Source organism: Sardina pilchardus, chromosome 2 (genome assembly GCF_963854185.1).
Source record: "Sardina pilchardus chromosome 2, fSarPil1.1, whole genome shotgun sequence".
Classification (NCBI taxonomy): domain Eukaryota; kingdom Metazoa; phylum Chordata; class Actinopteri; order Clupeiformes; family Clupeidae; genus Sardina; species Sardina pilchardus.
In genome coordinates, this window is record NC_084995.1 from 33,323,868 (window position 1) to 33,336,367 (window position 12,500).

General features: G+C 44.0%; 1 protein-coding gene across 1 annotated transcript in view; it reads left to right on the forward strand.

Annotated features, from left to right (window-relative positions):
- The window catches only part of brinp2 (bone morphogenetic protein/retinoic acid inducible neural-specific 2), a 38,249-nt gene that overhangs the window by 9,033 nt on the left and 16,716 nt on the right, over positions 1–12,500 (forward strand). The window contains exons 4-5 of the mRNA XM_062556306.1: positions 3,633–3,738; positions 8,132–8,368. Coding sequence (XP_062412290.1) covers positions 3,633–3,738; positions 8,132–8,368 — 343 coding nt within the window. The remainder of the gene's footprint in view (positions 1–3,632; positions 3,739–8,131; positions 8,369–12,500) is intronic.

Consider the following 12,500-nt stretch of genomic DNA (forward strand, 5'->3'; position numbering starts at 1 on the left):
GTTGTTATAAACATTACTCAAGTTGAGAAACCAAGTAGCTCGGTTTTTCGTTGGGGGCCTGTTGGCTGTGTTGGGACTTATTGTCCGATAATGACCAGTGGACAACGCATTATCCCTTACTTGTCTTGCAAGGGTCTTGAACAGCAGTTCATCTGTGTGACTGTGGATGGGGTCCATTTTGTGTTGTAGTGTGTTACCTTAAGGGTATGTTTTTCCTTAAGGATTATACATATGGTATGCAACACTGCTCCCGCATTTATTGTACGGACATAAAAGCACAGACCTTCAGTATTTTAATATAATAGTTCTGATCGCCTAGCTTCTAAGCCATACGAAGTATGATATTTATTCAAGGTCTGTGACTGTCCTTACTCCTTACAAGGACATACTGTCAAGTGGCGCTCTGCTGTGATGGTAGGCGGTGAGAGGGTTTGTCTGGATTGCCCTTTGTGTCTGATTTTGATGGCAGACTGTGGCTTTAGAATCTATTGAAAATATGCTTATTATTCTTGTCAGTTTAATAGAAAACACTTAGAACATCCACACTGTATTTTATGCATTCATGCAGTAGTTATCGCTACAGGCAGTTTTTTTGGTGGCCAACTATTGATTCTTTGTTGTTTTTCTTGTCTGTCTCTTACCACCCCAAGCCAGTAGCATGAATGCCATTTTCGTGGTGGAAATCTGTAGGGGTTCGCTTAATATTGCGAGTTGAGGAAAAGGTCCAAAAGTTTGCTTGTCTGGAACAAGAGCATGAAGCAGAAGCTCTGCTGGGATATAATCATTCTGCCTCCAGGCAGGGGAGCCCACCATGCATATCATCCGCCTCCTCTTACCCCATCTTCCCTCTACCCCACACACAGCACCCACAAAGTGCGACTTTTCAAAAAAGAGACATTTTCAAAGGTCTGTCAAAAAATTGAGGAAAACTGAAAACGACTATGTGGACAAAGTATGTGGCAGATTTGTTCAATTTGAAATGTCGCTGTCAGAGTTGAAAAATAAATATTTAAATAAGACTGTTGTGGTTGTTTGTGTCTCGAGGCTGAAACACAGCATGGTGATGGAAGTGAGGAGAGTCAGTCGATGTGCTCCAGTGGCGTGCAGTCAGACCTTCACACACACGGTTGTTTGGGCTGGGTTGGGGTTGAGGCGGGGTTAGGTGTTCACTGGCCGCAAAGTGGACACATTTGCCAGGTGCGTCTGCCCACAGGGGGCCCTTGGGCCTCCAGTGGTGGACTCTGCCTCATCTGGGCACATGTGTCAGTGTGAGCGCCGCTGATGAATTAGCTGCCAGGCTGATGCCGCTTTATGAGAGACCCATCGCTGATGCCATTTAAACTGTCCATTGCTCCCTTTTTGAGTGGAGACGGAGGAGCTCTCAGAGGAGCTGCGTCTGTGGACATGCTGACACAACCTAAGCCGTCCTCGCCAGTTTTGCACATTTGTCTTGTCTATAGAAAGTCATATATAAACTGTGACTTATTCTGTGAGACAGAATAAGTCTTTATGCCAGTTGTCATGTAAATTTGTCATACATTTTTACAGTTGTCATGGAGTGAATATTTGTGATCATAGTGTTCATATGAACAGAGATGTCATCTGGCATGTCAGTTTTATCTTCCATTTTGACAGTGCAATTACAAGGTGGTAGCAGCAGTACATGTGATAAATGTGTTGATCGCAGTTACCATCAAATCATTCCATGGCGCAGTCTCACAGAAATGAATTATTAGTAAATGCATGATCTTTTCTGTCAAAAAAAATGAGTTCACACATAAATCAAAGCTGAATATAAACCTGTATAGCTGAATATGCGTCTATGCCCTGTCCCGTGTTTATCAACGTTCACTTTGGGAATAGCCTCTCTTGTGCCGTTTAATGGGTTGAATGGTCCTGGTTAAAGACATCCTATGTAATTATATTACTTTGTCATAATGACAAGTTATTAACCATAACCCTGAGCCTGACAAGGGCAAAGGATATTTATTAGATGGCCAGTACTCCAGCCTTACTACATGAAATGGCTCAATGGTATTGACGGAATTAGCATAAAACATACATTTAATTCATATGCATGGCTGGCAGAGGTTAATAATTAGTTGTGCGCAAATCTGGATGGTACTGGTCTGCATTTATGGCATTTATGCTCCTTTATGCTGCAGTGTAACCTGAATTGACACCAATAACAGAGCAGAGATCAGACATGGAGTAGCTATTAGCGACTAGCAAAAGAGGGGCCAAGGAATCTCTCACCTTGCCAGTTTCACAGGCTTCACTAAAGCCGAAACAGGCAGAGATTACCGCCAATGCCGCTGACTGACGGCCTGATTGACGTTAGGTGTCAAGACCAATGAGGCGTCCGCGGCCATCCTCCCCTGTCCTTCCCTGAACCGGCGAAAAGCTGCAGAAAATAACCGAGGGAAGGTGTTGGGGGAAGGGGGGGGGGGGGGGGGGGTCCCTGCGTTGATGCTTGTGAGTCTTTAGCCCAGAAGTGCATCTGGTTGAGTCAAGTGCTATGCGGCTGATAAATGAGGCTCCTTGATATGCATTCCACCTGCAACTCAATTCCCTGCCAGCCGAGCTAATCACCCGTGAGAGGGGAAGAATGGCGATGCAGAGTCCGCCTGGGTGGATACCTTAAGGCTCGCTCTGGCCTCGCTCAGAGAAAAATAAAATATACAGCCTCTGTTTCTCAGGAGTGTTTGTATGGAAATTGCAGTAAAATGAGCTCTTGGAACCAGGGGAAAAAAGGCACTTGAACTGCTTAAACAAAAGCCTTCTGATGAAATGGCAATGGATTTTTGGATGCAAGAGCACCCTTTTAAACTTTGGCTGTGACATGTGTACACCCAACCTTTAATGCCTTGTTACCAGTCAGCCGATATTATTGATTTTCCATCAAAAAGACGGAATCCTGTAAACGTCTCTGACTTTCATGTCATCAAGTTTACTAGAGAACTAGAAAAACCAGTTAAACAAAAAGCACAATAAGCACCTGGAGAACATCTGATAGCACATGGAAGGATGCATGTTATGGATTTCAGTGTAATGTTTTCTGCATCTATTCACTTTGATAAACAGATGCTATATAAATGGTAAATTATTCAATTCCAGTTTCTGAAGAATGTGTAATATTTCTATCGACCCTATACAGTATATACCCTTACATATCGTAAATACATAATTAGTGTTAGAGGGCTCATGGGGATGTGATTATTGCTATGTTATGAACGTGTATATTTCAGTTGCACAGTGCCTCCACAAACTCCTATTGGTTTCTTCTTGTTAAGAGGCTTCATGATGGCATCAGCGGCACAGCATGATTCCAGCCAAACATTGCGTATTTTTATGACTTCCATTAGTGCTTTGCCATGGACCATTGCAGATATACGTCTAATAGATGATAAGCTGATGAGATGAGTGTGCGTGTGTGAGTGAGTGGTGACATTTATGTATTTGCTCAAACGGTTTGATGTGGGGGTGTTTTCCGTTTTTTAATTATTGGTTCTTTTTAAGACGTCAACACACACTCAACCTTCAGCGTTTACCAGTGGAGAGGGGGCGGGGTGGACAAACAGGTGCATGATGACGCCACTAATAAGACATTAAAATATCTCCCTGTTTCCTAGGTAACCGAGACCAGAACGGGGCCCCTCGGTTGCAGCAACTACGACAGCCTGGATTCCGTGAGCTCCGTCTTAGTGCACAGCCCTGAGAATAAGATCCATCTGAAAGGCAAGCACAATTTCCCCCCATCTACCGCCGACTCTTTCATTTTCGTCCATTTCCAATCTTCCCTTTCTCCCCATGTGCCCCGCCACAGTACCCTCTGAAAGCCTGAACGCCGGAGATCTCTGTGTGTGGTGCTCTGCTGCCGCTTCTCAAGTCTTTAAGAGTGAGCCACAGCTGCATAGCAGTGGGTACCTATAGCAAAAGCCATACGGTGTGTGCCTCAGCGTGCAATATGGTTTTATATGCCAAGGAAAGACCACATGCCACATATCAGGAAGAACTGAAAGGCCTGCGTTAGCGCTTTTGCTTCACTGCTTTTAACTGTTTCATTTGTATACAAAGGAGCATTCTTCCAGGGCTGGGCATGAAAGACAGAGAGAGAGAGAGAGAGGCAGAGACCGAAAACATCAGCGCTTAAAAGCAGCATCTCTCAGCGCCGCTGACACTGGGGCAGCCTTTTCGTTTTGATGAGGAGAACTTTCACGGACGTATTTGTCAGACACGGGCGCCTTGCTCTGCTCTCCTGCCCCGACGTCAGTCACAGTTCACGGGCTCTCTGATCCCGGCCTTTGTTCTGGCACCAGATCAGTGCTGTGGAGCTCACCCGTTAAGTCCATATCATCCATACTTTAGGACTATTGACTCTTCCCTTCTCATCACATCCCTCTCTACTAAAGCAAAAAAGACAAAAAAAAAAACCAATACATAGAAAGGTTTTCAGTTACGTTTTCCTAGATGATGGCATGCAGCATAAGGAAGCGATATGTTTACATTTGCATTTTTTATTTTACATTTGGTTCTGACACTTGCCGTGACAGTGCAGTGCAGAGTTTTCTCTCCAAGACATCTTACACATTCACCACGTCAACAGATTGTGTGCTACAACCAGGCAGTGTATACTGTACGTTTGCGTTACTTTGACACAAAATGCACTCAGTGACTACATTCCTCCGCCGGTCGATGCTCATCTCCAGGAAAACTTTTTAACTACAGTTTTACTGATGCTGTTTGCATACACTGTTCAAAATAGTTTAATCCTTCAGTATGATACAGTATATGAAGACAGATTTTTCTGATTTCAATGGAACCTTTTCAAATTCAGATTTTGTGTATGTGTGTAGATGTAGTTGTCACGGAAAATATTTTCCAGCATTGCTGCTGTATTTCTAGTCATAAGCTATCAGTGTTAAAAAGTGGCGTGAAAGCATTTTGAGAGAGTGAACCCGAGATTGAGGTTACAGTAATGTGAGAATTACTGAAAAAAAAAAAAAAGCGGTAACAAACTTCAGCTGATCTATTGAAGCACCACTGTAGAGTCCACAGGTCATTACTAGCCACTGCTAAGGTCCATTACACCCATAAGCCTCTACTACAGTCTTGAGTCATCCGTCTATCTTGTCTCGCTTCTCCAACAACATCACACTAAATCCACTTACTTTATAGATTTAGCGTCTTCCATTATGCTTACAAGTCAAACAGCAGTGAAGTCACAACACTGCAGAGGCATAATTATAAGAAACACACACAGGATGTAGAAAAGGGCCGGCAAAATGAGACCCGAGGCTTCAGTCCCTCTGTCCAAGCTCCTGCTAATTGTACATTTCTGCATTGCCACTTTCCAGCTGTTTCTTCACATCTGACATTTAAAATGGCCTGGCCCACTTAACACAACCACCTCCTGAAGGCAGAGCCCCACAGCCTGAGACTGGCCCTGAGACCACTGTGACTACTTTAATGAGCTCACTGAATGACTAGCTGTGTGTGCATGATTGTGCCTGTGTGTGTGTGTGTGTGTGTGTGTGTGTGTGTGTGTGTGTGTGTGTGTGTGTGTGTGTGTGTGTGTGTGTGTGTGTGTATGTGTGTGTATTTGTGTGTGTATTTGTGTGTGCATTTGTGTGTGCATGTGTTTTTGTGCATGTATGCGTGTCTGTGTGTCTGTCTGTCTGTCTGTCCGTCAGTCTGTGTGTGTGTGTGTGTGTGTGTGTGTGTGTGTGTGTGTGTAAACACTTGTGCCAAGAGACAGAGAGGACGAAAGAGAGGAGGCATGTGTGCCACTTTGGCTCCTCCGTATTGTCTGTTTATTTACTGATTTTCAGAGGGCTTTCTGTGACAAACATATTCACAGCTTTCTCTGAGGGCATAATCTAGCCATTAACACTCACACGCAGACAGACAGAGAGAGGGAGAGAGGGAGTGAAAGAGAATGAGAGAGAGAATGTGTTTTAAAAACTGTGCCATTTGCTCACAGTACATACCGGCGAAGGCGGAAGAAGCTTGGAGGAAAACACAAGTAGTTCTCATTCTGTCCCTGTAGAGGCAGTGACTGAGGAGCCCGGGCTAGAAGGACTGTTATTTAGCTGTCTCCGGAATGAAAGCCATCCAAGTCAGTCTCTTTTGTGTGCCTCCCCTCACTTTTGGCAACGACTCTGACAGAAGCCATGGCTTGCAGAGGAAAGACTAGGTCTAATTATGTCTCTTGTTTTTCAATGATTCAAAGTATAAATACCAAGGAACACATCATAAATATTCATATCAGGGAGAGAGAGAAAAAAATAAATAAAAGGCTCGCATTACTGAAAATAAGGCGACGAGATTCATTCCCTCTTGAGAGGTGTCAAATCCGCGTGAATTGAGGGTAGCAGCTTTGGAGATAAAATAATTATAAGGTGCCCAACACCCCCCAATGAAATCTGATGCAAAAATCCTTAAGGAAGAAAAAACTGCCAACACCGATTGAAAGGATGGACGGAGGTGTGATTTTTGGATATTTAGCCATTCCAAAGCCACAGATGGATTACTTGTTTCCGCCTCCCATTGGCAGCTCTGTTCAAATGTTACATAATTGTGTCACATAGCACCTAATAACAAGTGCATGCATCGCTGACTTGATTCCTGCTATCTTAGCAGATCAACGTGTAAATGTTAGAATCCACCCATCCTCGCCGCCCACTCCCACCCCCCACTCCCCCCCCCCCACCCTCCACCACTCTGGTGTCGTCCAGATGTCCGGTCGAGCGGGCGGTCGAGCGCGTGCCTCAGCTGCGGCCATGACTCACCAGCGTCCAGATCAGTGTCATTCCACGACAGTAGTTTATAGACCAAACAACCTCGCTAGCGAGATCGTTGCTCGTTACACATCCCATTACCCAATTACGCCAGGCGCATGCCAGTCCACCGTCCCAAATATAACTCTCCGAGTGGATGCGGCCGTCTCTTTTGCCGTGACCTATTTTGGTTTCCATTTGCTGTCTGGCTCCTGCTCCTCTTGCTAAAGCACACTCAGGGGCGTAATTGAGTTAGAGAGGGATCCCTGCTTCTTTGTTATCTTGCGTGTGTGTGTGTGTGTGTGTGTGTGTGTGTGTGTGTGTGTGTGTGTGTGTGTGTGTGGATGTCAAAATATTTATTTTGTATATATAGGCTGAACTCCCCAGTGCACAGCATGTGGAGAACAATTTATCATGATGGAGATATTTAAATCAGACTAATTATGCTGAAATCCATGAAACTTGTCTCATTTTCTACGAGCTTTCATTGCATACCATGGGTCAATGTGCATTACTGTCTAATGCACTAACACACTAATACCTCACTTATAAATTGATTTAAGGGCATGCGTAATTATTTTTACATGAATTACATATACACATACATGCACAGACATACACTCTCTGTGTGTGTGTGTGTGTGTGTGTGAGTGTGTGTGTATGTGTGTGCGGGCGGGCGTCTCAGCATGCATGTATGACAGAATAATCATTTTAAAATTATTAGTGCATAAAATATGCTAATGGCTATGGCAAGTGTCCCGATAGAAGGGTTTACTTACTGTATGTCTGAGATGTGCAAACCAAGAGCAGAAATCACTTAGAAGGCCCTTCAGCGGAGCCTCGCTTTCACTCCTCCCACCTCCCACCACCTCCTTTGCACTCCTCCCACCTCCCACCACCTCCTTTGCACTCAGTGGAGCCTCGCTTTCACTCCACCTCCCACCACCTCCTTTGCACTCAGGAAAAAGGGGGACAAGAACAAAGTAACAAAAGGCTCCTTTAGGGAAGTGAGCTTCAGACTACCTTTCAGCATGGGACAAATGTGCTAATGAAGGGTCTATCTGTGTCTCTGCACGGCTTGATTATATAACACGTAATAATGAGCTTCCCTCTCGTTTTCCCCCCCGTGCGTGTGTGTGTATGTGTGTGTGTGTGTGTGTGTGTGTGTGCGCGTGTGTGTGTGTGTGTGTGTGTGTGTGTGTGTGTGTGTGTGTGTGTGTGTGTGTGTGTGTGTGTGTGTGTGTGTGTGTGTGTGTGTGTGTGGGTGTGTGTGTGTGTGTGTGTGTGTGTGTGTGTGTGTGTGCGTGTGTGTTCGTGTGTGTGTGTATGTGTGTGTCGGCGCGCGTGCGCAGGCCTGCAGGATGTGCTGCCCGAGTTCTTGCGGAGCCGCTTCGTGGAGGCGGCCCTCAGCTACGTGGCGTGCAACTCGGAGGGCGAGCTGCTGTGCCGCAACAACGACTGCTGGTGCCACTGCTCGCCCAAGTTCCCCGAGTGCAACTGCCCGTTCGCCGACATCAAAGCCATGGAGGAGAGCCTGCGCAAGAGCAAGGACGCCTGGGCCAACTCCAACAACGAGTTCATGGGCTCAGGTAAGCCACCGGTGGTTTTTTTCTCACACCTTTCACCTCTTCCACGGAGTCAAGTTTGTTCTGTTCCTGTCTTTGGCTTTTGTCGGAGATTCAAAGTGGTTTGTAGGCCAGGTCTCTAAGGTATTGACAAACCAGGTGCCTGTGTGGTGCTTCCCCTTCTTGCCCTTCTCAGCGACACTGGTTCAGTTGGTTCAGTTTATCTGCTTCCTCTGATATCGCGTTACTGCCTTGTTTTTTTTTTTTGAGTGGGTGAATATCTCCTTGCTGAATTAAAGAAAAAAAATGTTTAAAGGTTTGCATAGGTAATGTATTACCATGCACAGTTGTGTATTTTGTAGCCAGGGATAATAGGAATAAATCTCCCAGGGGAGCCTTTTGAGTGGTTGTTATATTTACCTATTTGTTGTTTACCTTTTTCACATTCTCCAAGGAATACACAGGTGACGGCAGTAGTAGTAACAGAAGTAATAGAAAGCATGAACATAATTTCCTCAAGTACAGAGTATTCACTCACTATTTTTAGTCATTGGTTTGGTGTATGCTTTTGTTGGACAGTACAGGCCCTGGACTGTACTTGAACACAGCAACTCACTCAAGGTCCAAAGGAACTATTTTAGTCATGCAGGGATCGGTTGAATTTCACTGAGATAAATTTGGGTTGACATCAATTGGAGTGAGTCTGTATGTGTGTGTGTGTGTGCGTGTGTGTGTGAGAGGGAGAGAGAGAGAGAGAGAGAGAGAGAGAGAGAGAGAAAAAGAGAGAGAGAGCACACGGGCATTTGGGAGAAAGACAGACAGTGAGATTTATAGAGCGAGAGAGACAGACAGGAAGGGAGAGAGAGAGAGCGAGAGAGAGAGAGAGAGAGAGAGAGGAATGATTGAGATTGCTGGCACATCATGTTTTCCCCTCGCCCCGGTGCTTCCCCCATCCAAAGAGCGATTCAATCGGCGAGATAAACCCTCACTCTGTCTCAAAAGCCTCCCCTGGCCTGTGATGGGGCATTAATGAAAGCAGCTCAAATCCTGTTAACTGTGCCGCGGCTCTCATCGCGGCGCCTATCTCTCCCGAGCAGGTGAAGAGCCGGGCCCAGCACACTGCTCGTCCAACCACAGCACAGCAACAGCAACAGCGCCGAGCAGAGCAGTTTTATTTACCTAAAATACACCACAATCCCCTTACTGCGGCATCAAAAGGCATGAATGCGCCGAGGAGACATCCATACCTAAACTCAGTCACAAACTGAAGGGAGATTAGAAATTTCATGTGCAATCAGTAATATTTATACCACAGTTGGTTCTGTTGATGTAATTACATTAGACAAGAGGTATACCATGAATACTGATAGGCAATATAGAAATGGAACAGGAATACAAATATGTTACAATATATCACTAATGAAAGAAAATATAATGATATACGGTACGGAGCTGAATTTTTGCTTCCTCGTTTCATTCACCCTTAGGATCTGCATACTATGCATACATTACAGAGGTTGTGCCTAGTTTTGATTACAGAATTAGGCCCTCTTTCATTCACATTCTGCATAGTATGGATACATTAGAGAATTAGACCAAGCGAAGTCATTTCATTCATACTGTAGCATTTGTATTCTTTGTGAAGTATGTTTTGCGCTCTCTAATATGCGGGATTTACTAAGAGGCATAGGGGCTGTATGAAAGTCTATGAGGATGTGAGATGTTTGCTGTGGATGTTACTGTGGTGAAACCCAGTCATTATTTGTTGATCTTGTGTGTGGTAAATTATCTATTAGGGGCATAGCGTTTGTTAAATTATTCATACCATGAAAGTTAACCAAATGTACTTTACATTATATTTTTTTTATATATATTTTGTGGATTATCTTTTGGGCGATCTGAGCAGAGTACAACATTCTAATTTAAATCACTTATATCAACAGGTCATCTCTTTATGCTCTGGTAGTACTGTAGGTTTGCTCCCAATATGAATAAAATATTAAAACACAAATAAACATCTTGAAAGAGTCCATGGGATCTATAGGGGCATTCAGTGAAGCTGTGAATCTGTGGTGGTCAACACAGTATCTTACAATGTTGCTCACTCAAGATGCAAAATGCCTCATATCTCCTGCAAAATTAAGCACTGCATTCAAAATAGTATACACACATCTGAAAAGCAAGCATTTGCCTCACATTGTAAACACTTTTGCTGTAATGTTGTATTTTTGGATACATCATGTACATACTTTTGCTCTAAACCCAAAGCTCTTATGTCTTTCATGAGCCTCTATATTTCAGTATACAGTAAACATGTAAGCAGTATTGACATATTAAGATATTATTTTTTCCAATTAATTTGCTGTTGTGAATACAATATTGTATAACATAAAAAAACAGCTAAATACAGCCACATGTAGTTGGACTGAAAGCAAACACTTTTTTTCAAAGAAATATATTACTGTAGGTATTTGCGTGTGGGGGCAGTTGGGTATGTATTATTTATTTATAGGCCTATACTGAAGCGATGATTGGTTGGTGTTCAGTAAAGTAATGAGTGTTTGCACATGTGAAGGTGGGTGTGTGGCTCTGGTCAACAAGTGTGCTATTTTGATAGATTGTATTTGAAAATGGAAATCAAGTTCCTTTCTGTTTCGATTTCTGTGTGAGGCAGAGAACTGTGTGTGGTGTTATATAAAATAGAAAACACACAGTCAGAGGCAAGCAGGTAATTAGTTTATGGTTTGCAGATTTTATATGAGGTTATGGTGTTTGAGTGACAGTTTCAGAAATTGTGTGACAAGTAAAGATTGTTTATGTACAGTACAGTAAGCAGCTGAAAACAAACTGTACTGTAATCTCAACCCCAGACCCCAGCTGTGGCCTGTAAGGCTGTATGACAGTATTTATTGTTCATCATAATGAGGTGAAACCAGCATACATCTGTGGAAACACACACCTCCCAGAATGCAAAGCTGAGGGGACATCATCCTGTTTTCCAACAGGTTCCTCACAGCAGTGAACTGGAGAAAAGCCAAGCAAGCAGACAATATTAGGTAATCAACATTTTATTAAAAACAAAGAGAAAAAGACCACAGCTGAGTTGGTGGCAGTCTGCCAATATCCTGAAACGGGGTGTTAGACATAATGTAAGGCAAAGGCAGGAGGCAGCAGGACCCAGGGAATACACACGTTTATGAAGAGAACATCTGATCTCCAGCGCACAGTAGCTATTGAACAGCTCATAGATCAGTCAAACTCAGTGTCAGAGCACACACACCCAGGGCCTGGAGGAGAAAGTTCACAACAAATCAGGCTTTATTTCAAACGCACAAACTGAGGAGTGCGTAGCAGCGGGTACTACACTGGCATAGCCCTAGTGCCCCGTGGTCGACCCACAGGAGGAGACCAGGAAGACGTAGGGGTGGCATGGACGGGGAGATGTAGAGAAGGCAGTCCAGGAGTCTGGCTGGAGTGAGAACACACAGGAGTTCTTGGTGTCGCCCGAGACGAGGCCAGACAAGGCATGAGAGGAGACAAGGCTTTAAATGGGCAGGGAGTCTGACTGAACACAGGTGCAGCTCATCACTAGGCTGTGGAATGTGAACGGGAGGAGTGTGAGGAGTAGGCGTGGCTGGTGGAGAACTTAGTGTGACTGTGATGCTTGGTCTGTAAAATATCATGTATCTAGCTATCTATCTATCTACTGTATCTATCTATCTATCGATCTATCTATCTATTTATAACTTTATTTGTAACTTTAAGGGAAACACAGGTGATAATGGGTGGTCTTTTAGGTGATGTGCAAGAAGATCTTGGATCATGTGAACGTCCTTTATTATTCCAATAACTCTTTATGAGAGTGGTAAGAGTTGTACCAGCAAGTTTAATGGAATCATGTGTTGGTTTTATTGCCTTCAACAGTGTACATTACAAGAATGGCTTTTGGAATCATGCTACAGAATTATGTCAGCACTTCCATTTACACAGACGTGATTGATTGTACACACACCCGTAAATTCAGGCTCTAAAAGTCCAGCATTTTCCTTACTGTCAGAGGTATTGTGTGCCCCAACCCTCTCTCCACATACTCAAACCCTAATAGTCTCAAACGCTCCATTATGTTAATTAAAAAGAACATGCCTTCAAGACACAG